This window comes from Pelmatolapia mariae, linkage group LG4 (assembly GCF_036321145.2).
Source record: "Pelmatolapia mariae isolate MD_Pm_ZW linkage group LG4, Pm_UMD_F_2, whole genome shotgun sequence".
In the NCBI taxonomy this organism is placed as follows: Eukaryota; Metazoa; Chordata; class Actinopteri; order Cichliformes; family Cichlidae; genus Pelmatolapia; species Pelmatolapia mariae.
In genome coordinates this window covers 19,474,235-19,501,402 of record NC_086230.1, presented here as the reverse complement: position 1 = coordinate 19,501,402, position 27,168 = coordinate 19,474,235, and the positions used below count along the sequence as shown (strand labels likewise).

At 42.5% G+C, this 27,168-nt stretch overlaps 2 protein-coding genes across 2 annotated transcripts; both read left to right on the top strand.

Annotated features, from left to right (window-relative positions):
• Positions 1–383: 383 nt before the first annotated feature.
• Positions 384–16,674, top strand: LOC134626735 (E3 SUMO-protein ligase CBX4-like). Its single transcript, XM_063472673.1, has 11 exons — positions 384–694; positions 803–846; positions 1,546–1,611; positions 3,505–3,571; positions 4,902–6,297; positions 10,633–10,877; positions 13,716–13,787; positions 13,918–13,961; positions 14,404–14,469; positions 14,888–14,954; positions 15,405–16,674. The coding sequence occupies exons 1-11, from the start codon at positions 626–628 to the stop codon at positions 16,209–16,211; spliced, it is 2,943 nt and encodes a 980-aa protein (XP_063328743.1). The 5' UTR covers positions 384–625; the 3' UTR covers positions 16,212–16,674.
• A 1,224-nt stretch (positions 16,675–17,898) lies between these two features.
• LOC134626185 (meteorin-like protein) lies at positions 17,899–23,444 on the top strand. Its single transcript, XM_063471764.1, has 4 exons — positions 17,899–19,163; positions 19,623–20,032; positions 21,796–21,855; positions 22,461–23,444. The coding sequence occupies exons 1-4, from the start codon at positions 19,087–19,089 to the stop codon at positions 22,787–22,789; spliced, it is 876 nt and encodes a 291-aa protein (XP_063327834.1). The 5' UTR covers positions 17,899–19,086; the 3' UTR covers positions 22,790–23,444.
• Positions 23,445–27,168: the final 3,724 nt, after the last annotated feature.

The following is a 27,168-nucleotide window of genomic DNA, read 5'->3' as shown; positions in this document are numbered from 1 at the left end:
GCTGGAAACAGATCACTTAATTTCTGCTGGAGTATCGCGCTCATTTTAATAGCAGCATGGCTGATGCAAACGAGTCTGCCTTTTACCTACACCTGTGCGTGACGTGTACTTGAATAAAAGACATTCAAAGTGATTTTAGTGGCTTCTGGAGTGTTCCACGAGCTTCTCCACTTTTACGTTTGACAGCAAAGCATTACATTAGCACCATTGCAGGGGCGGGTTTCGTGCTCGTGACGATAAAGTTGGGATTGATTTGAATTCCCAAACATTCGTCCCGCCGTCCGGTACGCTCGGGATAAAAAAAAACCCCCAACCTTTCTGCAAGGTCCCCCAATCCACACTGCCCCCCTCCCCTCCTGACGTCACACGGCGAGCTGAAGCTATTGCACGAACAGAGCTGATCGCAGCCGCACTACTGTGAATATCTGTACGCTCAGTACCAAGACCGTGGAGTGTGCAAAGGAGAGAGAGGGAGAGCGGTGGGGTGGGGGGGATACAGTTGAATTCGGATACAACTGGAAAACTACCAAGCGCGCACAGCACGCACCGAGCGGACGGCACATCGACGGTGCGTAGCCAGCAGTACACCTACTCCCCGTCCGCTTTCGATAAGATTGAGCCGAGAATGGAGCTCCCTGCCGCTGGAGAACACGTCTTTGCGGTGGAGGGCATCGAAAAGAAGCGCATACGAAAGGTAAAGAGACACGAAGCGTCTTTGTGGGAAAGAAATGGGGGTTAAAAAAAAGCGCGGACGATGAAAATGTCGGGTTTAAAAAAATGTTCTCCTTCTCCACCATCACAGGGCAAGATAGAGTACCTGGTCAAGTGGCGAGGCTGGTCTCCCAAGTAAGTCTTACTGCACGCTTTCTAATGCATGTCCAGCGATTCTGCATCGAAACGATGCATTTCAATATTATGTCACAAGATCAAGTGTTGTTACTTAAAAAAACGCAAACCATGAAGGGCGAGCGTGCACAGTGACTTGTACGCGCGCGCGTGAGTGTGTGTAGAAGCTGGAAGAGCGCGGTCGGTATGCGTTTCAGTGTATCCGCGGATGCCTTCACTAATTTATGCGAGGGAAGGGGGGGCTAGGCACAGCCATGTAATCCCGTTTTAATTATTTCTGCTCTGCCAGCGAATTTTACGAGACAGGAGTGCTAAAATGGCCGACTGCATGTTGGTGCTGGAGAAGCGTTTGGAGAGCTCACACAGACGCTTTCTATTTGACATTTTTCCCCCTCTGCCAGTGGATGTCCCCATGACTGGTAACCTGCAGCGGGCACTGCGACTTAGCGGGGTTCCTTACAGATTCGATCATCTTGATTTAATAACAGTAAAAGAAAAAAACAAAACAAAGCAGGAATCATTTGTTTTTACATTACACTGGAGATCTGGATACATCTTTCCTTTCTAACTGCACATTAGTTGTGAAGATGTGGGAGTGTGTGTGTGTCATAGGCAAAGGCCTGTGCGCCTGTCAGTTGGGGGTGGAAAAGCCAGGCTGCACGTGCCAGCTTTCTGACAGTTGTTTGCTCCTCTCTGCAGATACAACACATGGGAGCCAGAGGAAAACATCCTTGACCCGCGCCTCCTCGTCGCGTTTCAACACAGGTGAGAGAGACGTGGACTTCGGACGAGGCCGCTCAGCCTCCAGTGCAGCCATGGCCATATAAGGGCATGGGAGGAGGGGCGCGCTAGTAACTCTAGCGCTAACCCCCCACCCCCTTTTCTCCGTGGGGTAAACACTCTAGGGATATGATAGTGATAATTCCTCAATCGTGGTAATGGACTGAAGGGATCTGCAGGAGGACCTCCCTTTTCTCTTTATAAAAATCTAACATAATGTGATTTTTTTGTTGTTATTTTTAGCCTGGAGAGCTACAAGGATGGCCATTGGCCAATCTAACAGAGAAAACAGGAAAAGCTGCATTTGCCACAAAATGCATGAAGGACAGCTAAAAGGCAGTGTAATCTGTGCGTGATGATGTTTTACACGTTAATTTGCTGTGCAGTCAGGAGCCAGAGGATAAGCTGCACTGTGGAGAGTGTGACTAGTGTTCAGGACATGAGCACAGCAGGTTTGTTGTGGGTTTCGATGTGAGGAGGGCCACACTGCTGCCTGATGGGATTCTCCTCACTATTAGTTTGCCAAAAGGCTAGGCTGGCTTCTGCTCAGCATTCAGTTTTGACACATCCTATGAAATTATCTTCATTTTGGACCTTGGATGCTTGTGTTGACAGCCTGCTATCAATCTGGGTTTACCCAGAGGCCCGTAAAACAATCAAGAACGGGTCAATGTCTACCTAAGAGGTGGAGATGTTAGTTCATTCAAACTCTACAGCGTATAAACAACTACATCTTGTCTGGGTTGCTGGACCCATGCAGCCCCTGAGATCTTTTCTCTCTCTGTAGACCAGGAGGCAGCTCATGGGACTGGGTAAAGACATGATGGCTGGGGAAAGGAATTTGCTTTTCTGAAAAGGCTAATTGACACGCAGCGCTCTTCAACGTTTCCAGTGTACCGCTCTCATATTCCCCCACAGCCTGCTTGCCCGCCTGCCTGGTTCTGTGTGTGTGTGTGTGTGTGGCTGTGTGCTGATGGTCATGGAGTGCTGCCTCTGCGCTGTGTGTGTGTGTGGATTCCTCTCTGCTCCCAGTGGATGGGGGATGGGATTCAACGAGGGAGTCTGTAATTGCCAAATCTTCTGTGAATAGGGGTCACCCCGTTAGTCGCCTTTTTGAAATCATACACATTATAACAGCGTCGACTGTTTATTGTGGCAATCTTCTGGCAGCGCCGATAGTTTGAACATCTGTAGCAACAATAGGCTGGCTTTACTCGCGCCTGGTGACGCCTGTGTACAGCCGGCCTTCGCCCACTGCTGTTATTTATGAGCCAAGTGATGAGTAGACGTTTATATCAGGGAGCAATATTTCATAGACCGGGCCTGGTCTAGCCAGTGCAACTACAAAAACACACGTCTGCATCTCCTCCCTCAATAAAAACAGCTCCAGTAGATGTTTGTTATTAATCTGATACTCTTCACCCTGCACTTTCAAAGTGTAGGCGTTGTCTTGCACAAGGCCTGGCATTAGGGTGTATCCCAGATGTACTCCACAATGTAGTATTTATCCCTTTTCATTTGTACCTCATGACCCTAATTAGAGATTGAATGTAAGGAGAGGGAAGGGTGTGCTGTAGGAGGGAGGATGTTTGAGATTCTCCCTGCTGTAGCCTTAATTGAATTTCTTCAGTATAATGAGAATAAGGAATGGACCGATTACCATGGAGAGCTATGCAAATAAGGACCATAATGCTTTGCAGTGGGTCACATGCGGGCATTCATTAGTCCTCTAAATCAAAATTCCACTTCTGACCTTGAATAATTCAAGCGTCAGACCTGTAGGTTTCTAAAGATGTCTGGGAAATGAAGTATTTTATATGTTTATGGGAGGCGGGCATGTTGCATGAGATTTAATGCCATTATTCTTTGTTTTCACAGAGAGAGGCAAGAGCAGCTGATGGGATATCGAAAACGTGGGCCGAAACCAAAACATCTTTTGCTCCAGGTATTGTATGAGTCATCACAACACGGTTTCCGTAGAAACATTTCCACTGAATCTGTCAAAGGCTTAAACAGGAGGGATACTGTCAGGTGTGCTAGAGCTGCTGTCTTGTTATCGGTGTTGCTTTCTTTCTCTCGTTTTTTTTTAAGTGGGAGGAGGGGGGGCAGGGTACAGCTGAATTTCACTCCTCACTCATTCTGAAACTGGGTCTTATGCCTGAGGGGTTTTTTTTCATTGTTTTTTGAACCAAGTGAATCAGCACCAGTGGAAATGTTTTCTTTCATGTTGCCATTTGTTATCCCAAGACGAAAATATATGGTTCAAAGTAGCATTCCGCTTTAATTTCCTCAGCTCAGGCATTTAAAGGCCTGAGCTTACATGACCTGAGCCAAGTGTGATTATATATTTTGAGCGACTCAGAGCTGATTGTTATGGACTGTCACTCCTTAAGAGGCATACCATCCTGCCAGAGTCACACGTGGCCGACAATCTGAGATGGAGCGTGACACGTCAGGTGGCACTTCACTGACCTGAGGTCATAGTCAAATCATCGGCACCATTCGGCTACCGCGTCTCTGACGTAAGCATGGTCGGCCTGTACTGGCAAAGCAGGAGGGGGCAACATGGTGGGAGGGTGGCGGTGAGCTGAGAGCTTGTTGGATAGTTTTATTCGATCCCTGATAGGTTTTATAATTTTTAATATTAGGTCTTCCAGCAACAAATGTTAGTTTATTATTTTTTATGCCCAACCCATAAAAGAACAAACGGCTTTGTAAATGGACTGGTTCTTATGTGGCGCTTTGCTGCTGTACTTCCACACACACATTCATAGTCCAGTGAAAGCATTGGTGAGTAACTTGGGTTTCAGTATACTTCAAACCACCAACCTTCCTATTATTAGATGACCTGCTCCACCTCCTGAGGTACAGTCACCCCTTTGTCAAGCCTGACCACACAATTCTGTTATGACTAATGTCTTAATGATGCTATCTTAGTGTACTCAGTTCAGTTTTCAGTTTTAAAAAATATGCATGACAAATTGGGTGGAGCAGTTTAGAAAAACTACTACTTCTGAAAACAAATCTTGCACAAGCATTTTGGCTGTTATAAGCACTTCCCTTTAGTGTTGCCAAATAAGCGGAGATTCCATAATAAGGTCGGTATGTTACTTAACCCTTCTCTGGTTAAGAGCTTTAATTTTACTTTAAACAATCCCAGAATTTCAGTCAGTTTTCTCACATTTTCTTTATTTTGTTACCGTATTGTGGAGTACAGTGCAAGCTTTGTCTAAATGTGGGTAAATTGCTGAATTGAGTCTCATCTCTTCTTAAAGGTGCCCTCGTTTGCCCGAAGATCAAGCATTCCTGCTGGTTTTGAAGAAACATCTCAGGATGCAGAAGGCAACCTGAAGTCTGATCCCATTCAGGCACAGCAGCGCTCCCAGCCTCAGCAATACCAGCTGAACAGCAAGAAGCACCATCAGTACCAGCCCAGCAGCCAGGAGGTCCCCTGTGACCAGCTGGCCAACAACAAGAAGAAGTTCATCTATCAGCTAAACAGCAAGAAGCACCACCACTATGAGCCTGACCCAAATATGTACGACACGCAGGCCTCTAGGCTCAAAGAGGTGGTTAAAGTTCAGGAGGCAGCGAGTAAACCTGCAAATCCAGGCTGGAACCTACCTCTGGCCCTGCAGCAGAAGTGGATCCGTGATAAAGACACAGGCTGCCTGAGCAAAGTCAAGGAGCTGGCCGTGGAAGTGAGGAAACCGGCTGTTAAAGAGGCAGAGAGTGAGCACGCCCTTAAGCCCAATCCCAAGGATGCAACCCTGCCGAGTGCTATTAGCAGCAAAATGAAGATAATCAAGAATAAAAACAAGAATGGACGTATTGTTATTGTCATGAGCAAATATATGGACAGTAACAAGGTTCACGGTGCAAAGGGTAAACACGGGGAATCATCGAGGGAAGACAAACCCCAAAACATGAAGACGTCGGAAAACAACCCAGCACATGCAACCAAATTGGAGGAGCACCTGGAGAACGGTATCCCCAAAGAGATTTGTAATGGAAGTTCCCTCTCTGTAGTGGAGCATCCTATAAAGTGTTCCCCAAAGGACAGGCATTTCTCCAAACCTTCACCAAGCACAGCAGAGGAATACAACACCGAAGTGGCTCGTGGTCAAGCTGATTTACCGGACGATTTACCCTTACAGCTGACCGCTAGCTCTCCTCTGACTTCTTGGGCTGTTGACACCAACATTCCAACGCCAACAGCTGTCGACCAGATCCGGATCCCTTCTTTTCCCGCTGACCGCAAGAGAAAGCTCTCCGATCCCGTGGAGGATAGGAGCGTATCCAAAATCTACCTGAGTTCCAGGAGCTTCAGCGTGCCCAGCACTGTGGTCACGCCACCTCAGGATAAACCTATGGACCTCCACTGCAACGGCCCACGCCAGAGCAGTGTATGTACGTACGAGGATTTGGGTAGTCAAGAGGAGCCGATGGACCTCAGCTGCCCAAAGACCAAGAAGCAAGCTCAAGCAGAAACGCCGCCGGAGCCAGAGCCTGCTGTCAAAGATGCACCTCCTGTGACAGAGGACACGCAGATATCCACGGAGGCATCTAAAGAAGCGCCTGTTAAAAAAATCTCCCCTTTTATGGGAAATATCATCATCACTGACATCACAACAAACAGTCTCACTGTAACCTTCAAGGAATACGTTTCTTTTTAAGAAACTATTGACATGGGACTAGAAATGGGACTAGTGTTGACCAATTGGATGATCCTGTTCATATGTGCATATGTTTAAAAAAAAAAAAGAAGAAGAAGAAAGAAAAAAAAGAAGAAAAACACCAGAATTTTGTATATATGGAAATTTATAATTTATCATGAAAATTCAATATGTTTCTTATAATGTTTTATACTGTAACTCCTCTCTGTGACGTCATAGCCAAGAAAGTGCCCTCGAGGATTTGAGCGAATACATTCAGGTGGAAATATTCCACCGAGAAAAGAAAATAATTTCTGGTTTAAAATCTGTTAATTTGTCATACGGAGCTTGATGGGAAACTTTTGCTGTTGTTTCATACCTGTACCAAACTTATAACCCGAGATGTATGAAGGTTTATACGTCTTTTGTATTAACAGTATCTCTTATTTCGGTCCTGATAGAAGCTAGAGAGGACGTTGTTGAGTATATGCTGATCAAAGATCAATTCGAAAGCACTTAATTACATTTTTCACACGTTTACTTGTGTCATTACTACCAGAGGAACGGCTAGTCTCTTTAATTTTTCTTTGTTTTTTGTGGGGGTTTTTTAAATCCCAGACAAATACCCTGACACTGAAATGGCTTGTTTTGTTTGCAGCTTGGTTTAAGGATTATGATTGCCCATGAAATGCAAATTTGGAAAGCAGGTGCGTCTGAAAACTGTGTAAACACAGTGGCAACAGTGGGACACACTCAGCTGCAACGCCGGCTTTTAAGTTATGTTCCCAGCCTTTTCTTTTCACTGGGACGCTGCAAAAGCAGTCAGCAGCCGGTGCAACCTGCACAATCTGCTAATATATTGCACATTCTCCCACTTAAGAATCATTTTAGGAAAATAAATAAATAACATGTAGACTTTTAAAGGCCGGTTGCACATGAAGAAGATGGTGTCATTTATCAAACGTGTCTTCCCGTCAAGATCACCCCCCCACCCCCCTTGATTAGATTGGGGTTTATTACCATACTGCTGATATATTGCTGGAGTTTAAAACACTGCTAGTCTTGTTAGAAGGCTTAACGTCACACTGATTTACAACATTCATCTCATTTTGCTTTCAAAGCTCATCCTATGATCTGAGGAGTACAAGTGAGGACTATTTGTTGTACAAGGAAAAAAGAAAGCTGCCAGGGTCATAAATGAGTATGCTACAGAGATTAAATGTGAGTTACGAGACTGACTTTGTATACTGTTACATGCAATCCGATGAGTGCGAGCTGTTTTGACTATGCTGCTGAGAATTCAAATGTTAAAGCTGTTGGATGTACCCTACATTTGAGTCTAAACGGCTGTCTTATGCACATTTAAAGCCAGTGAGAATGCTAAAAATGCTATAATGTTAAAAATGAAGAGTGCATATTTATTGACACTGAACATGTCGTTCGAGAAGCATTTCCCAGATGTCTGCTGCATCAGAAGCTGCGTGAATCCACTGAAGAGTTTCACCCTCTCGGATGATTTTTAGTCTGTTTGCTACTTCTTCCTGTCCCCTCCTTTCACCTTACTCTGTTCATTCCTTCTTGCACTCATTTCAAAAGTCAAAATGATTGTTATAAAGTATGTTATACCCGGAGTTGGCTGACTTACAGCTGTTGGCGCAGCTTACTGACTGGTATGTTTCACAATAAAGAAAGAGATTTGACCTCTGATGTGTGGCACTGATATCTGCTGGGGGCAAACTGGGAGGGCTGTCAGTTTATACTTTGAACGGGCTTCATTTTATGAGCTAACGTTTCACGGCTGCCCTTTAGAGTTCCAGTAAAAACCGCCGTGCGTATCATCGATCTCACCCTGCAGTTTGTCTGAAGCCTCCTGGCTCACGCTTGGACAGAATGAAGCGTTAAACTTTAGAAACATTAACTTGGTTGTTAAGCAAAAAAAAAATAGGAAAACAGATCATGTTGCATAATCACTAATGACCCCGCACAAAGAGCCCTCTGTATTGCACAACTGCCACCGGTCACTTGTATTATTAAAACCTTACCCAAGAATTATTTTTCTATAGCAGCTTGATCCAGAGCAGGAATGTAAACATACAACACTGCTGAAGGAAGGAGGTTATGTAATTCTTAGATTTTATCAAGAAGAAAGTCTTCATGGAGGGTATTTGGCCTGATGCTGTTTTGCATTGTGTCGTCCAGCACAATGTAGAAAGGAAAGGACGTCAACAATAAGAGGTTTGAAAAAAACCTGTCTGCTAGGAGGCTTTATAGTGTTTCCAGCTTGCTGTAAAACAGGTCTGTGTGGCCTGCGGCACAATGACATAGCAAGTTTTTGTGCACTGTCATCATACAGTAAAGTTTAGACTGACAAGTCTGCGCTCACACAGAAAGGGCCGTGCATGCAAAGCGGGAGTGATATTCGAGTGCACGACTTTTTGTGAATCATCTCTAAACACTGACCTTTCTTGACACCTTCAAACTCTGTGGGCCTCTTCTAGACTTTATGAAGGCCTGGGGAGCCTGGAGCCAGGTCTGAAACTGTACGGAGAAACAATGTACTCTGTCATAAGAGGATTACAAACTGATTAGAGGGATAACATTTGCATGGTGTGACAAACAGAAAGGCCCGGAGAAATGTGTGAGGTGTCTTTTGGTTGTTTTTTTAGTCAAGTCATTGTCTGTCAGTGACAGCTGACTGATCAAAATCAAACAACCATATAAGGAAATGAGACAAGACCTACAAAAGAGGGCCACAATGGTGCTCTATGGTTACAGAACGAGTCATGTGAAGTCCTTTAATTACTTTAATAATTAATATATTATTGCCAGGTTTAATTAAAAGTGCACCCGGAGCAAAGTGAACCATTTAACGTCGCTTTCTTCTATTTTTTATTATTATTTTTTGGGGGGGGACGAACTAGCTGCCCTGTAATCTTGACATTAATGCCAACTTAGAGTCGGTTTTCAGGAGACCAACTATATCAGTTTCTTGATTTTCAGAGCGGAAAAAATCAACCTCTTTGGTAAACAAATGCATTTTTTCCACCTACGTAGGTGGAAGACTACAGGCACGATAGGTGACGCATATAATGAGGAGGTAATCTGCTGGCATTTTTACAAGAATGAGCTCACCTCCGGTCTAAATGACACTCTCCCATAAACCTTTATCGAACATTTCTCCTCTAAAGCAGGCCATTTCCCCCTCCTTCTCTGAGATTTCGTTTTGGAAATGGCCCCTTAATAATCTTGAAATATAGACTTAATTAACCAGACTTTCAGCTAAAGCGGGCAATAAATTATGAGTTACTATTTATTTATCCAGGAATCATTTATTTGTGGATGAACTGGAAATGTATTTGTGGCCATTTTGGGGAGCTGGGGTGACCTGCTGAAGTCTCAAATGCTCGATGAATCCTAACAGGCCCACAGGAAGGTGTGCGGTCGACTGAAACTGGCATATAAACGCATACTCTGTTTTCAGAGTGGTGAAGCTTAGTCGATATTTTCCTATATCTTATATATTTCATGCAGCTTTTTTCCACCCTGGCCTTTGAAATCTCTCTCGCTCTCTCTCTCTCTATGCGCGAGGCTCTCTCTACAGGCCTTCCGTGGCTTTGAACCTGTGAGCCAGTCATGCATCAGCAGCTATAGGAAACTGAAACATGTTTTAACAGGGGAACATATTTATAGACCAAGTGTGATGTTTCACATACCCCCTTTATCGTCGTACCCAGCAGCCTGCACACAGTGTCGGTTTCATCTCAGCAGTGCAGCCTCGCAGGAGTGCGCGAGCAGCAGGGATCACTTCTCTAATTTAAATCCCTGCGCGTGGACCGCTGGAGGCCTGCGACACCCCAGAAACGACAGAAATGTGAAGGGATTCAAAATAGAAGCGAAGGCTCTTCATTTTCTCCCTTTTTAAAATTTTCCTTAAGCGTCTTTTTTTTTGTAATGGGGCTCATTCCTTTCAAAAGGGCAATTAAAACACAAATAGCCCCCCACCTTAAAAAAAAAACCTGAAAGATGTTCTGGTGAGAAATTAGACATGGAGCTGCGGTTGCGTTTGTCGGGCTGTTGTAGATAATGCTTTCTAATTCAAATCATGCGCTCAAGTCTGATTCAGGCTGCAGGTCAAAGCCACACGACTTCACATCTTCTCGCTTGTGGGTTTTTTTGTTGTTTTTTTTAAACATCTGAGCAGCCACCTTGAGCAGAAAATGTCGCCCGGTAAGTAGGACAGCGAGGAGCGAGCTGTGCGCAGCAGTTGCCCAGAAACCAGAGAGCCAATAATGTTCTCACAGAGCCAGCTCTGTTTATTCATGTACGGCTGTCGCCATTGCGGCTCCTGCAGACCCACTTTTCACCGACTCGCAGCCAAATATGGAGAGCCGCAGAAGCAGCAACGTGTCTGTATGTGCGGCTGCCTCCTGTCAGCACGCACCAGTCCGCTCTCTGCCTCTGCAGAAGCCGTGCAGGCTGTACAGCCACTCTAGTACCGACAGGAAATGTCGGTCTACAGGCTATGACTATCAAAATGGTGGTTCATATTTCGACGGCAGCCACAACGCATCTTTTGTCCGCTGCGCTCCCGCCTTTGTCTGCTCCACTGCTGGGAAATTTTAAAAAAGAAGATGAGAAAAAACAGACAGTAGCACAAGTTTATCAGCCAATCATCCACGATCTCTCAGACGATCGAGAATAAAGACGGACAAATTGGTGCTGCACCTCTCCTCAGAGCAGCCTGAGTGCCTCCTTCCTGATTTTTTTTTTTAGAGGGGGGTTGATTTCATTCAGTAGGTCCCAAACATGAGATTAAACGTTTAAGTGATTCACATAAATTCAATTAAATTCAACATCTGTCCGCCTCTGTCCTCCTGTTTCCATGAGTTTCACTTGATGTGTTGTTTGAGGTGCTCATGTATCCGAAAATTCAAGATCACAGATCAGGGGCGAAATGTATACACAAATACACATACATATACATAAATAGAGAGAGATTGTACCTCTGCAGATAATATTTTTAATCATCTTAAAATTTCATGATCAGTCCATCTGTGGAAGAAGCAGAGTCTTAAAGACAAAAAAAATTGCCAATGGACCAAAAAATGTCAATCAAACCAAATCAGCAGCGCGCACACAGCCAAACGCAACATCAGCATGAAGGTTTAATGTCAAATAATCCGTGCAGAGACTTGCTTCATTTATTCAACTGATACACTCTCGCAGGCCTGAGCAGGTTGTGCAGCTTTGCCTGTTCGTCATGTTAATAGATAAACTTTAGGAGGAAAAAAGTCGCAGAATTTTGGAACGAAAATTGCGCATTTCAAGCACCGTGCTCGTGTTTTTGCAGTGAAATAAACTGCACGGAATACATTTCAGATCTGGAAACCTTCTGACTGACAGCAGAAAGACACGCGTGGATGGCCTAACAATTCACTGTGATAACAATTCACTGTGAGAATAAAAACCCACTCATGTAAGAGAAGCCCAAATGCATTATTATTAATATTATTATTTAAACTAATTTTATTTTCATGCATTATTTTAACGAACAGACCTGAGCCCCACAGAAAATACAACTGGAAGGCACAGTCCTGCCCCAGTAATCAATACTCAGAATAAATGTTACAATCACATTCAAAAATATTAAAGATATTCCAGAAAATGTAATAATAATAATAATAATAATAAAGTCAACAATTTCTGCATTTTTTTCTGATAATTTCTTTAATAACTAAAAATGATTTTATGTTCTCATTAAGTAATTATTTAAAATTAAATAAATGAATAAATAAATGGCTGATCTGTCCAAGAAGAAATGAAGCCATTTAAAAAATTATTTTATTATTAATATTATTGTTATTATTATTATAGACAGAGTATGTAAGAGTTTGTGTGCATTATTTTAAATAACTGGAAATGTAATTTAGTTTGTTGAGGTGTTCTGTGCATCCCTAAATCAGGTAACAGAGTCTTTGCCATCGTGATCGTCACACTTTGGAACTCGCTTGCTGCTGAAAAAGCAGCTGAAGAGTCATTTTTTAAACTGGTGGCATTCCTAATACATACAGTTTTTATTAGGGTTTTTTTTTGTTTGTTTGTTTTTTGAATGATGTCTCATGGTGACAATTTTCCTCTTGATCTGATGTTTTTATTTTTGATGTTTCACTGGTTTTACCTGGTGTGAAGCACATTTTGATTCGCGCTGTATAAACTTTACTAACTGGCATCAAGTCTTGTACCCAGTAAAATTTCACTTGGACAGTTTTTTCTCCGCAAAGTTTCAAAGTTCCTGACATGTTGTTTCCTCTCATATCTTCCCAGGATAAACTCTGATAGGATGCTTTGCTGCTTGTGCGTACTTTGATTTGCAGAACTTAAAATTAAAGCGTAAATTTGCTCTTCCTACTCTTTAGATCTTCTTGTAACAATCGTTTCCATAACTGTTGCCATTAAAATAGCAAATTAATACAAACCGACTTTGTCTTGCATTTTAGGTGCCAGAGATTTCTCTTCTGCCATAAAGATTTACACGGGTAGGTCCCGGAATTGCCACTAAAAGCAGACAATTTTAAAATTCGTACTTTGAAATAATATTTCTATTATCCTAATTATGTAATCTGAGCCATGCTGGCTGAATTATGGACACAGACAGTGAAAGTGTTTCAAGGACGGAGCAATGGGAACAAGTGGGAACAACCTTCTTTAGAGACTCGGCGTGTGAACACGACACTGCTTACATTTTACATTAAATTGTGTTTTTATAATAAACAGGTGATTTAAAAAACAATTTTGATCTGTCGGTCAGTTAAAACAGTAACAGTTCAAGCTTGATACGGTTTCATTTAATACATTTGCATCTGCATGTCATTATTATCATAATAATTATTAGCCTGTTATTTTAGCGCTGAATAGTTCATGCGTCTGCTTTTTATAGACTTCTATTTAGTGGATTTTTTACACCTTTATTTGAGTTTTTTAAGTATACAATCTTTCATTAAAAAAATGAGTTACTGTCTTCCATCTTTGTTTGCGTTTCTTTTTTATTCTAGTGAAATTCAGCGTTTTCTTCTCGCCGTGTGGGGGGGGGGGGCTCTTTGTACCCCCCCCTCAGGGACCTCTCTGGAGGTCAGTAGACCCGCTCCGAGAGCCTCTGACTTTGCTTAGTCCACTGTGCCAGACATTCCTGTACAGCAGCCAGAGCACAGGACTCCGCCCCTTCACTCAGAAATCCGGAGCACGTAGCAACAACTGAGCCAATGCGCTCCGCCACGATCCGTCCTACCGACCGCGGCGCCTGGCAACAGAAAAAGACGTGATGACGTCCTCCCCAGATTGCGTATTATGGGATGTGCGGAATTAAACAACCCGAAGAGGACGAGGGGAAGCCAATAATAATAAAAAAAACACAGAAATAAACGAGGTGCATGGTGAACCATGGAGCTCTCGGCTGTCGGTGAGAGCGTCTTCGCAGCCGAGTCCATCATTAAACGGCGAATCAGACGGGTATTCGCTGTTTTTTTTTTTCCTCCACCCGCAGGCTGTGTCTCTGCGTCTCTAACGCAAACATGTGCGTTTGCAGTGTCGACATGTAGACATTTGATAACCTGACTCTGTTGTGGGTCTGTTTTTGCAGGGTCGTTGGGAATATCTCGTAAAATGGAAGGGCTGGTCTCAGAAGTGAGTATAATAACCGAAGCTGTGAAGGACAGCGCTCCATCCTGGCCGCTCGCACAACTGCACCATCACATAGTGTGGCGTTACTCAGCTTTGTGGATGTGTGGTTTGTTTTTAAAAAAAAAATAAAATGCATTTCACGCACTCGGTGTACGGCGGTGCCGTGTGGCGTGCGCCTGCTGGCTTGTGTGCACCTGGCAGGTGTTTGAACACGTCTCGCTTTCAGCCCGCTGGGATGTGTTGAAGTCCACACTAGCTTTAGCAATGGCTGAGTTCACCATGCGTCACTGTCCTGCTACGTAGTCTGTAATTGCAGAGCGAGCAAAGCGAGATTGCTTTGATAAAAGTGTCAGGAGCGCGTGTTTTTGCGCATTGACAAATGATCGTTTCTCAGTGTGTGTCTGTGTGTCGCCAAACACCTCTCCTCTCGGTTGTTGTGACGTAGGTACAGCACTTGGGAGCCGGAGGAAAACATTCTGGATGCACGTCTCTTCTCTGCCTTCGAAGAGAGGTGAGGGTTTGACAGCGAAGCAAGTAGGCCTCTCTCTCCTTCTCCCTGCAGAAACGAGTTGGCACCGCGCATTTTGCATTTCAAAAGTGTCACTTTAAATAAAACATTTAGTCTGGGTTTAAATCTATGAGCCCCACATCCCCATTCTTGACAGGAAAGTGTCAGCAGAGCCACTTTAATTAGCTGCAAGATGTGATGTCGCCCATTTAAAATAAATAAATAAATCCCAAACAGATGCATATATATTTTGCTTTATTCGATTTTTATTTAGCTTACAAGTGAAAGCTGATGAAAGCTGGTTAAATTTCAGCCCATAGTCCAGTAAAATGATATGTTCCAATTTAATCATTGACTTAATTAGAAATAATTGGTTATTGTGTCGTGCGGACTCTTTTAACGATTTATAAAAATTCTTCAGGGAGCGAGAAAGGGAGATGTTCGGGCCGAAAAAGAGGGGACCCAAGCCTGAGACATTTCTTTTAAAGGTGAGTGTTTTATTTTTAAAATATATATATATATATTTATTTCTGGGTATTCCGTTTAATTCGCTTGTCTTTCCGAGGCGTGGCTTCATGTGTACACAGGCTGAATCATTTGAGTGATGTGTGCACTCCTATAAACTTTGATGCCACTGTGCTGTGGTTTTATTTCATTTGAAAACAATTGTAAGTTTAAAAAAAGATCTCCAAAGATCTCTTTTCTCAAGGGTTTCTGGTCATGTAATGTTGGACAAAGAACTTTACATGACTTTACATGTGAATATTAACAGTATTTTCATTCTTACAGCCTTGCATTCCCTTTAAATCACAGAAACTTTAGGTCAAGGCCTCTAAAACTTTACATTTGCTCAAGAAACTTAAGATTTTCAATTCTGGGAAACTTTTCGTCATAAATGTAATTGGGGTTTTATTTCTTCTCTTTTTTTGCTTCCTCAGGCCAAAGCCAAAGCCAAAGAAAAGACGTATGAATTTAGAAGAGAGGCTCCCAGAGGGATCCAGGTTTCCTATCCCATCCCCGAGCCTATCATAACACCGAGGGCCAGGGAGGGTTTGCGCACCGTGGTTCCCACAATCTTCCCGCCCAGCGCGGTCAACAGAGGGGAAAGTGTCCACATTCGCCCACCAGAGTCGGAGAGAAGGCCCAGAACAACTCCAGCAGCTGCTCTGACGGTCCAAGAGTCCCAGCAGTTCCCCAAAAAGAGAGGACGCAAACCCAAAATGCACATGCATTATGATAAAGACGACGGCAGCAGCTCAGCAGAGCCGGACGCCAAACGTAGGAAGTTCATGAAGGAGCCCACGTCTAACCACAGCCGACGCCCGCATCATCACGGGGAGACGTCAGATCACTGCCTCATGCAGCTGACCAAGAGGTTTCAGGAGGAAACCACCATAACACCCAAATCCCACAGCGAGCAGAGACATTTGGGGGGCGCGGGCTTCTCTTACCCGTGCGCATTAGCTTCGGATTTGCGCAAAAGCGAGCAGGGGAGGCACAGGACTCACTGTTTGAGCATGAAGCGGCCTGCAGCGAACGAGTACTCTCTGCCCCGGGAACAAGTTGCTGTCACTCCTTCACACACCGATTCCATCCACGAATCCTCCGAGCACCCAGCCTCATCCTGGACCCCCTGTTTCGCTCACCTGGACACTGTGACCGTAACCGATGTCACCTTGAACTTCCTGACAGTCACCGTCAGAGAGAGCAGCACGGACAAAGGCTTCTTCAAAGATAAAAGATGAGTATTTCATGTAGTTCAGAGGAGGCTAATACCTGCCAAGGAGGTAATTGTGTAACAAGCTACTAACAAACAGGCCTACTGTAATACTATATTTTTTCTATGTAACTTTCAAACGTGTACATACCGATATTTAATACGCTGCTGATGAAATTAAAATCAAACTTTAAGGAGTGTTGTTGTTGCTGTTGTTGCTCTTTGACTGTCCACCCGCTCTCACTATTTCTTTTTGCACTGTTTACAGAAACTCTGCAAGTATAAACAGAGTTATCTGATCGCGGTCTTTGTGGAATTATTCCACAGTCTTTGCTGGTTAAAATTCATTCAGCTGGAACATTCTTTGACAGCGATGCCAAATACGATTCGTCGCTGGCTGACAGTTGGTTTTGGTTGAATTGTGATGAAGTTTTGTGCGCGATTCAGCCCAATTTCTAGCTTTAGCTTTGCACCATCCTGTGTTCAACAAAACACCGCGATTTTAATTAAGATCAGAGGTTAATGTAATTGTTTTTGTAATTAATTTTCCCTTATTAATTCGTGGGAGTGTATTATTATCCAAAATACTATAAATAAAATGTGTACTATTTTATCATTCCTGACAAAGAGGAAATGCACAGATTCATATTTAGAAGTGTCTCCATAAAATTGTTTATTGTGACTTTATATTTTGCTGATCTTAAAATGCTTCTTTAAACATGTGAAAGCTGACAAAGTTTTTGTAAGCACTGACCTGTATGGGCGTGGAAAATGTTGTTAGCAGATAAAATCTGATTATCGTTTAAAAATAAACATTTTGATTGGAAATTTCGTCAGGGCAGCTAAACAGTGGAGCTTACATTCCCAAGAACTTCACTTGATACTGTGAAGGCCTGAGGTCACGCTGAAGAAATCATGGACTTCATTATTAGTTTTTACATTTAATTCAATAGGGAAAAAAAATAGAAAAAGGGTTTCACTCGAGAGTAAAAAATGAACTGTGGAGCTTTAAAACCTAAGACCAAAAAAATAAAATTTAATAAAAAAAAAATTAAAAAAAATCAAAGTTATAATCTTTGAATCATCTTCTTTCTTTTTTGTAATTAATTATCTCAGTAAATGAGACCGCGTTTACGTTATGGACACAGAGAGGCCTAAACGCCATTGTCAGTCAGTCACTGAGTGTTAGCGTTAACAGTTTGAATTTATTTAGTCAAAATAAATAAATAAAACGCAGTAAATGACACACATCTGTAATTAGTTTGAGTGATTTGTGGTTTGGACATAAAGCCTGCAGACGTGACCACAGACACCGTGACCCCGTGCCCCGAATGAACACGAGCGATGAATACATTTCATTAAAATTAAATAAAAAAAAATACAAAATGCACGAATTTAAAGCGATTGCTTGATCGTGTGGATGATGTAGTTTTTATATTATTATTATTATTATTATTAATGATATGCAGCACCTTGGTTCATTGGGCCTCCGGATCCAGTCTGCACTGTAAGAGGTCACGCTTTCACACACAAAGCCTTCATTCATTTTTTTTTTTTTTTTTAGCTTTGTCTCTCTGTGAGCCGATCCTGGAAATTGACTCTTGCCTTTTTTTTTCTTTTTTTGTTTGTTTGTTTTTAACCTCTTTAACGTTTTCTAATGTTGAACTGAAGCTGCACACAAGGTCTTATCTAAATGGGAAACGGAAGTGCGGCGAACACTTCTATAATCGTATTTAAAATAACAGAAAAAGAACTTCGCAATTTTAAAAAAGCGTATAGTAAACAGGGACTAAAAACTATCAAGCCTATTTTCACACTTGTAATGTCGGGTATGATTTGATTCCTCCATATTTGCGGCTTCTCCAGCAGCTGAGGCGACATCTGACGGGACTGTCCCTGTGACTGCTTTCTACTCATTGTCAAAATCCCCTCCTGTCAGGGCGTTTTCGACAAACGCTGACGAAGCGCCAGCTCTCGGATCAGTCCGCACTGTCACGTTCCGCACACGTCCACGAGATGTCGCTACCAGCGGGACCTTAAAGGGATGCCAACCTACTTAAACACAAAGACCCCGCAGGTTAAAAATTCAGAAGAGCTCCTCAGTGGATGAATCTTTGATGACAACTCAGTGACTCACTCCACTCTGTACCCAGCTGCAGAATTAGAGGCAGGAGGGGAACAGCCTGCTCCTGCACTCGCTCTCTTTTACAGAAGAAGCCCGCAGCAGGCTTTACTTTGCCTTCCAGATGTGGGGAGACCTTGCGGTGCATCATCCCGCCACTAGATGAAGCTCAAGTTCGGATGCATTGCATTTTTTCCCTCCTCCTTTGTCTGCTCTTTCTGTTTGTAGGTGGCCTGCCTCTAAAAGAATTTCAAGACAGAGATCAGGCTTCTCTTAACGCAGTCAGGGATTTGAAATCAGACGTTTTCCCCTCCCAGGAACTGTAAGATTTTTTTGAAAATGAAAGCAATTTTATAGCAAGCAACATTTTGAATTGAACTACAGGCTGTCAGATACAAAACACAACTTAAGAACTCCAGTAAAACTTAAACAATACACCCTGAACACTTCAGGAGTAAATGAATTACAGTGCAGAAAAGCGCAAAGATGTTAACAGATGGCTGAGGGCCTTCAAACCGATTGTGTCTTTATAGAGCAAAGACAAAGAGCTGGCCGGCAGTACCCAACAACTGGATCGCTCCTAATTAGAGGTTGACAAAGAGAGGGGAGAGTGTGCTAAGTGTTGTGTAGAGAGAGAGAGAGAGAGCACATGAGCGATGCCCCCCCCCCAATCCCCAAATTGTAGCAGCAGAAAGCCCTCACTCTGTTTATTCACTGACAAACTCTCCAGCCATGCACTGCTACCAGCCTCTTTGGGGGTTTTTATCTTTGTGTGGGTGAGATGTTGCCAAATCTGATTATTTTGACGTGTTTTCTGGCTCTTCGCTGTGCAGCTGATTTGTGCAACTGGACTGGAAGGTAAGAACTCTGATTTCAGATGGGATTTTTTTCTTTAAACGATTTTTTGAAAACACTGAGTGCACTGTTGCTCCTCGGGTGATGATTGGGGAGAAGCTTTGATACTTGTCTGATGTAACTTATATTTTTTCAAACCGTTCGCTTTGTAGAACATTTACAATCCGTTAAGAGGATTAAAATAGCAGGCTTGGTAGATAAAAGATATTAATGAATAATTCATATTTAAATCTGCGGATCTGATGGTCGGAATTTATGAACAGACTTTTTTAAATTTAATGCAGAAGGGATAAACAAATAAGCTGGAATCTGGTCCATTTGAGTTTTTTGTTAGATTAATATGTAATCTAACATATGTAATAAGTAATTTATTCAGGATTGAACCATTTAGTTTTTATTAGTAGCGATGACATCCATGCAATGCCAGGCAGTATTTGATTTGGTATTTCCCTCCGAATCCAGCGGTTTTGCAGCTGGCGTGGATTCCAGGATTGTACTCCAGGTACGGTTACGCTGTACAAAGGGCTCGGTGAGGTGGGTCTACCCGGGTCAGGCCCTCAGAGTGGTCCTCGAGCCCAATCTGTCCTCCGCCCGGCACACCTCCATCTGCATCAAACCGTCTCCCTCCTTCGGCGGAGCCAGCATGTTCATTGAGCGTGCCGGGCAGCTGCAGCTGCTGGTGACGGACAGCGGGCGGCCGGAGTATCAGGTGTTCTGCTTCCCGGCAGACGGACCTCACAAGCCCGTAATCTACCTCCAGGCCAGCCCTCAGAGTGATGGACCGCGGAACAGACGCACGGTGGGCTTCAAATACGAGCTGCTCACCAACAGGAGTGCTGCTGCGCCAAACCTCGGCCCCAGCGGGCTGGAGAGTGAGTAATAATCTTTTGGTTCGAGGAGATTAAACCTAAATCAAAATTTGGCTTTAGGTCCCATTCTGATAAAGCAACATTTATAAAGGAGTACGTTATGAACGTATTAATATTTCTTATTTGCTAAAGCAAAATCATTTCAGTCAGTCCCGCAGTATTAATGTAAAGGCTCTGCTTTAAAGTCACGTTTGCATTTAATAATATAAGTATTAGCAATAAATGAGTAAATAAATATTGTTTTTGATCTTATGCAACATTAAAATGTTCTATATGTATATATATATATGTGTGTGTGTATATATATAGATAGATAGATAACATTTGATGTGATATCAATTTTACTACTGAGCTGAAATTAACATTAATATTTCATCTCACTATTATCATTTATTTGTGTATTTCTGTTTTCCGCAATTATTTTATGTGAGCCATTAGATAAGTTGAGCTGTGAAATTAATTCCTCTCAAAGTTTAAAAGGAAGGTGGTTCTTTTCGCCGATAGATCAGAAATTAGGCCACACTCATTTCTTGTGGGGGTTTGAATTAAAAATCATAATATTTCTCTCCAAAATGTAACAGTAGCGCAGTAGTATTTAAGCAACTATAACAAGACTCTGCTTAAGCACAGCAGTTATGTATGGAGTCATTTACTTTTCACCCCTCCTCACGGTTCATTTATAACCATCGACTTTTTAAGTTGTCTTGTTCTGAAAAGCTGCTTTGACTGACTGGATCATATCACATTTCCTACTTTGTTCTTATGGTTACCAAATAATTTATGAGCTTTAGTCAGTAGCTTAAATATTCAAAAGTTATACTCTTTATAAAGGGTGTCCATTTAAAAGTGGCACTAAAACTTTTCTCATGGTTTCAGAGGTATGTACTGCTATAGTGACTTCAAACGGCTGATTTGGATGTTTGAGAGAGACTTGCCTACCACTCATAATTACCAATTTGAAAAAAAAAGTGGTTAATGAATTATAGTCTTGCCTTGTGGACTGCAGCATGCAGCTGCTGGTCAGTCTAGCTGTCTGGTTTCCATCAAGGGACAAAGCAGAGGGGACTGAGCAGACTGCATAGTGGCTGGAGGGCACCGGGCCAAGGGCCTGAATTGAGACTGCAAATACTTTGCAGATTCCACAAATGCCTTATCATTGTGCTTGTCTGTTTATTAGCATTTATCCATGTGTGCGGGCTGGTCTCAGTGTGGTGATGTCATTCTAGGCCTATAATAGACAGCTGCAGGTTTATCTTTTCTGTATTGCCAGTCTGGCGGAGTGTTTGACTCCTGCAGGCTCCTGCATTGGCACGGGGTCATTCAATTAGGTAGATACAAAAGGAGTCAAATGTGGGGTCAAGACTAGCGTGGGTTTTTGATCTGGAGGTGGTGTGATGGGCAGAGGCTAGAAGCAGCATTCCTCTGGCCAAGCCATGGTTTCTTCAGTGTGTGATGCGAGAAGGGGGATGAATGGAGCCGGTATGTGGGTCAGATTTTAGGTCAGTGAAGTGTTGGGGAGGAGAAGTGATACCTTGCTGTCAGTCACTGTCAGCTATAGAGCTTTGAATCATGACGGTTAGGAGAGAAAAGAGAGCTAAGCAGGCCGAGCGAGGACGTGATTGACAGAGAGAAGTGGGTTAGGTGAGAAACAACATAGTAGAACAAGCGGAAGATTACTCGATGCAGGTGTTCAGCTGTGATAGTCACAAAGCTGCCCAGCAAAGAGCAAATTTCTAATTTTTTGAAATGATTTTCTCCACCCACAGCATCCTGTCGACCCTGCAATGACACAGAACTTCTCATGGCTATCTGCAGCAGCGACTTTGGTGGGTATCTTACTCAGCAAGATGACAAGATGACACGCCTCTCGCTATTGTTCTTGTTCCCTCTGGCTTTTCTTGCAGCTGCATCATTGAATTTATCTTAATGACTCAGCAACAGTAAGATTTTCCTTGAAATATAATCGGGATTGTTGAGCGTTTCTCTCTATTATTATAGGGTCATTATCTTACAATATAAAATGCCTTTATGTGACTGTTGTTGTTGTGATTTGGCTCTATATAAACAAAATTTAATTGAATTACAGCTGAATGCACTCTCCACCTTGCAACACTTCAAAACCCATCTCATGTTAGGCTGCATAATGGGAAAACAGCAGTGCAGACAAACTCAAACAGATGTTGATGATCTGCTGAGTGAGGTTGTGACATTTTTGTCTGTGCTTTTGTTTGTTCATTTTAAAGGGAGACTAAACTCTACTAGAGTAGTTCTTCATATGTCCCAGTTCAAAAATAGTCCTCATTCTTGTTATACTTAACCTTTGTGTAGCCCCCGTCAAGCCAGCTTTTTCACCTAATTAAGTGACCGCTTTATCTGAAACATCCACTGGATGCAGTGTAAACACGTGGTTCTGCTTTCCTGTCTTTTTCAGTTGTTCGAGGCTATATCAAAAAGGTCACCCATGACTCTCGACGTCAAATGTCCTCAGTGGAGGTATCAGCGCTGAGGGTGTACTGGCAGCGCAGTGGAGTGTTTGAGCAACAGCTGGATCCACTGGTGTCATGTCAGTCCTGGCGTGGACACATCCACACACTCCTGCAGTGCCACGTCAAGCCCGGAGACGGAGAGTTTCTTTTCACTGGGTCGGAACACTTTGGGGAAGCTTGGTTAGGGTGTGCCCCGCGATACAAAGACTTCCTGTCTGTCTACCACAATGCCCGAACGGCACGCCAGAATTCCTGCGACTTTCCTTTAGACTGAGGAGGTGTGTGTGTGTGTGTGCGAGTCATCTTAGCAATACTGAGCTGAGAAGTCTAACCACCTCTGCGCTGGAGCACTTCAGATCCTTGCTGTCATGTTCCACCAAGGTGGCATCAGCAGGGAAAAGCCGCTGAAATGCTGGTGATAAAAACTAATTTGGAGGAGGAGAATAGAGTTAACCAGCAGGGCCTCCTGCACTGCAGCTCAGAGAGGGCCGGCCTTTGTCTCTCTTCCATCAATGCCCTCAGTCCTAGGAGAATAAGGAGGGGTTGGGTTGCTGCTCTCTTTTTGTGCCTCTCCCTGCATTAACTGTTGTTCATTTTGCTGCCTCTCTGTGACAATTGCCCTATGAACTGAGGCAGGAGGGTGGATTGAAGCACAGCCATTTATTATTGCCAGTTTGTTTTACTGAATAGGAGTGTACATATATACGACGTTTTATCACTTACAGCATTGTGAAATCATCTGTTTTGTGTTTACTCCTGTCTGTTGGATCCTGCACGAGGCAATTCTTTTCTTTCTGATTCAGGATTGCAGCGCAGCGGTCTTTTTTCTTGCAGCTGGAGATGTTTGCAGTAGATATTTTACTTTATTTCCTTTCTTTTTTTTGGTTGGAGAGTGGATGAAATCTAGAAACAACTGAGACTCCGGATTGCTGAGCTTTAAATAAATCAAATATGTCTACACGTCTCCGTCGCTCTGATGTACTCATTTCGCCATTTTAAAATAAATAACATAAATAATGTTATTCAGAAGAATGTTTTTTTGTAACAGATAAATCAACATTTCATTATTTACACAATCCTACTAGATGGGTGTTTTTTCTTTTTACACACTCTTTTAAACAGTTTGCACAGATGTTGTGGTCAGCTCATAACTGTGTCTGATGAAGTGTTGAGAAGTGCAATGAGCTCACGATCAATGAATAAAACAGACATTTCATGAGGCCCTCTGTTTAGACAGAATATGCTTTGGCTTCTTAAAAGGTGCCTTTGTGACGGCTTAAATGACTTCCCACCCACTTTCTCATCACATGCGGCGTAATCTGGTTTTTTTTAATATCTGGCTGCACAGAAGAGGATTTAGTGCCAAAGTACCCTTCAAGCTCATTTTTGTTTTCTTTCACTCTTTAACACATCTTTTTGCCCAGGAATCAGATTCTTATGATAATAGGATAACCCTTCCTTGAAGTGAATTACAGAATCTTAGCTGGCCACAACTCCGAGCAGACTGAATCGGGCGTTTCTTTTGAGCCATGTGGCCTGTGCATCACGGCCCAAGAAGACGAATAGACAGATGTGAGGCCCCCTGATGCCCGGGGATCCTCCCCTTCAGCCCCTCCCAGGAGAAGGGAACAATTAATTGACTTTTAAAGCAACTGCTTTCTGAGCCTATTCCACACTTCTCCTTGGCTGAGCAGGGCTCACAAATTGGTGTGTTGAGCTTTTTATGAGGACTAAATAGCTGCCAATGAAAGTGTAAATGACTGTGTGGTGAATGGGGCACACACAATGGCCCTGCAGTGACTAGGCCTCTGGCAGACATAATGACCATTGTCACGGCTGCTGTCATCTAGAAACCATCAGGGCTCATGAATGCAAGAAGTCAGAGGAGAGGAGAGCCCTCTGTTTTCTTTAACTCCATAAATATTTTCTCTTCTTGTACATTTAGGCTCAGTTTCATATTATAGTTTAGATTTTTCTCCATCATTCCTGTTAGTATTCATATTTGCTTCTTCCAAGGCACAGCAGCATATAGACCCAAAATGTGCTCATTTAGTAAAAGTTAATTTGTAATTACCTGTAGAAAATATAATCTATTATATGCACATTTTATTATAGTTCTTGTAGATGGGTAATATTTCTGGAGGTGAGAGTTTTAGAAAAAAGCCCATTTTCTTTGTGTGTGTCTCTGCAGAGATATCTGTGTGTATAAGAAGTGGATAAAGGTCCAAAAGTGCCTAATTTTGATGAATGGTCCACAAAAATGAAGGTTTCCACAAATGTTTTTTTTTTATCCTACGGAAGCACAGTTTGAAGTCTCCTCCTTCCGCTTTGTCCCAGGAGGCCACCATGTCAAATTTCCAAGCAAAATATAGTCTCTCTGCAGGCCTTTGAGACCACACTATTCTCATCTCTGGGAATTCCAGCAGGCTCTCTTGGGGATCGAGCCTAGGAGGGCTCGGCCCGGAGCTGCTGCATGGTGCGCCGGCAGGAGTCCACCCAGACTGGGGGGTAATTGGTTTATCCCACCGCCTGGTCTGCTTTCCCATGTGGGCCACTGCTGTGGGGAGGCCCAGGGGTACAATATGGAAACAGCATGATACCCTCCAATGCCGAGCAGGCATTCACCGCTCCCGCTATAGAGACCTGGGACATGGGTAGCAGCAACACAAAGCTGAAGCAGAGATGTTTCTTTGCTCTGAAAAGATCGCAATTTGGTCTCCTTTTGAAAATGGGCAGCATTTGTGTTTGAAATAATCAAATTCTGACCAAAGCTTTAATAAAAAAATACAAAGGGCAGTCAGTCTGAGAGCTTTTATAAAGTTGTGTCTTATTGCCATCATTCCAGCATCTGGTTGAACATTACTTTCTATCGCGCTCTTGGTAATTTGAAGCTGAAATAAAATTGCAGATACAGTCTAACACACAAATCCCTACCTAATTTCCAGATAAACAACATGTTTTTCCTTTTATTCGAAGAAGAGGCTGGTGAACTGAGTTCCATCATCAGCTGTAACTCTGTTTGATTTGAAATTAAACCTACTGCAGTGTGATAATAAAGTGTTGTACTGTTTTGTCTCCAACACTGCCAGTGACAGAATGCAAAAACTTTACACAAACATACACACCTTTACTAATGGGAAATACGTCTAATTTTATTTATAGCAAAGAAAAGTTGTTTTGCCCAGTCTCTGTCATCACATTTAGTGTTAGTCATAAAACTATCAGTGTTACTTGTTTGGCTTTTTTTTTTTTTTTTTTACTTATAATGAACTTTCTACTTTTTTTTCTTGTGTCCTTTTTTGTTCTTTTCCTTTTGTCTTTGTCAGATTATCTGGCAATGATGCTTCACTGGCTTTTTTTTCTATAAATATGTCGGCAAGAAGGCATATTTACAACATGCCCTGACATTGCAAGAGAGCACTCGCTAAGGTAAATGTGTAATGTATTTGCTGATTAGGTTTCTTTATTACCTTTTTTCATGACAGGGGAAGATTAGGACAAAGCAGGGTGTAAGGGCACTGAATGCAGAGATGACGTATCACCTGAAAATGAAAAGTTCAGACTTGTCTGTTTTTCTTTCCCCCTGAAAGTCAAATTTCTTACGTGTCTTATCAGAGCACAGTGTTTACCTTGGATCACTTAAGTTCACTTAAATTTCATGACACGGCACAGCTCAGTCATTCATTAAGATGAAAAAGTTCCTGTGTCACAGAGGAGAACTGAAACTATTGTGCACATGGCAACAGGAAAAGCAATTCAAACAGTAATGCTGAGTAGTTTGCAGTTTCTTAAGGTTTCTTATAGTTTATTACAATTATTAGAACTATTTGTATTTATAGGATAGGTGTCAGCCTGCATGTCAGCAAAAGTGAGACGGAAAGAATACGTGTGTGTGCGTGAAAGGGAGACAGTGAAGGTAAATGAGTTTAAATACCTGGAATCAACCATCCAAAGCAAAGACAGAAGAAGAGAGTGCAGGTAGGATGGTGATGATTTGTGAGGATGAATTGTGGTAGAAGAATAGTAGCAAAAGTGAAAGGGCAGGTTTACAAGATAGATGATGATAGGGATAACTTTTTGTAACAATGTAAAAGAATAATGTTGGGTTTACTCACTATAAGTAGGTGATATTCACCAAAAACATATAAATAGCTCGTTTCTGCGACAGACTCTATTCATTTATTCATTCTGTGCATTAAAGGTTTGGGTTAATGTCTTGAAATTTTGAGATGCTAACTCAACATTTTGAGGTACACAGAAGTTTTGATACAACTAACCTGAAATTTTGAGTTAAGAACTCAGTGGCAGACACAAACCTCCATAAAAAACAACAAACAAACAAATAACACCCCCCCCACACACACACACACACACAGAATTATTAATTAAAGATAATTTAGTCCAGTAACTGACTTTTTTTTTTTTTTAAAAAAGGTCATTTTCCCCACAGCAGTACATCACAGTTTATATATAGAAACTATTTATGGCACTAGTTGTTCTTTAACAGCAGATAACCACATTTAAAGTACCTTTAACAAAGTTTGACAAGTTTTCAGCTCAGGGCACACAGGAATGATTGCGTGCTTGCTGTAATTTATTGGGATCATATAGTCACTATCAGTCATTGCTGTGGCAAACAGGGTCTACAGTTCC

Excerpts from the sequence above, each read along its gene's own strand:
- LOC134626735 (XM_063472673.1), top strand. The coding sequence starts at position 626 with ATGGAGCTCCCTGCCGCTGGAGAACACGTCTTTGCGGTGGAGGGCATC. Across the intron at positions 13,962-14,403 it reads TGGAAGGGCTGGTCTCAGAA|GTACAGCACTTGGGAGCCGG; the intron begins GTGAGTATAATA and ends GTTGTGACGTAG. Across the intron at positions 14,470-14,887 it reads TTCTCTGCCTTCGAAGAGAG|GGAGCGAGAAAGGGAGATGT; the intron begins GTGAGGGTTTGA and ends AAAATTCTTCAG.
- LOC134626185 (XM_063471764.1), top strand. The coding sequence starts at position 19,087 with ATGTTGCCAAATCTGATTATTTTGACGTGTTTTCTGGCTCTTCGCTGT. Across the intron at positions 19,164-19,622 it reads TTGTGCAACTGGACTGGAAG|CGGTTTTGCAGCTGGCGTGG; the intron begins GTAAGAACTCTG and ends CTCCGAATCCAG. Across the intron at positions 21,856-22,460 it reads TATCTGCAGCAGCGACTTTG|TTGTTCGAGGCTATATCAAA; the intron begins GTGGGTATCTTA and ends TGTCTTTTTCAG.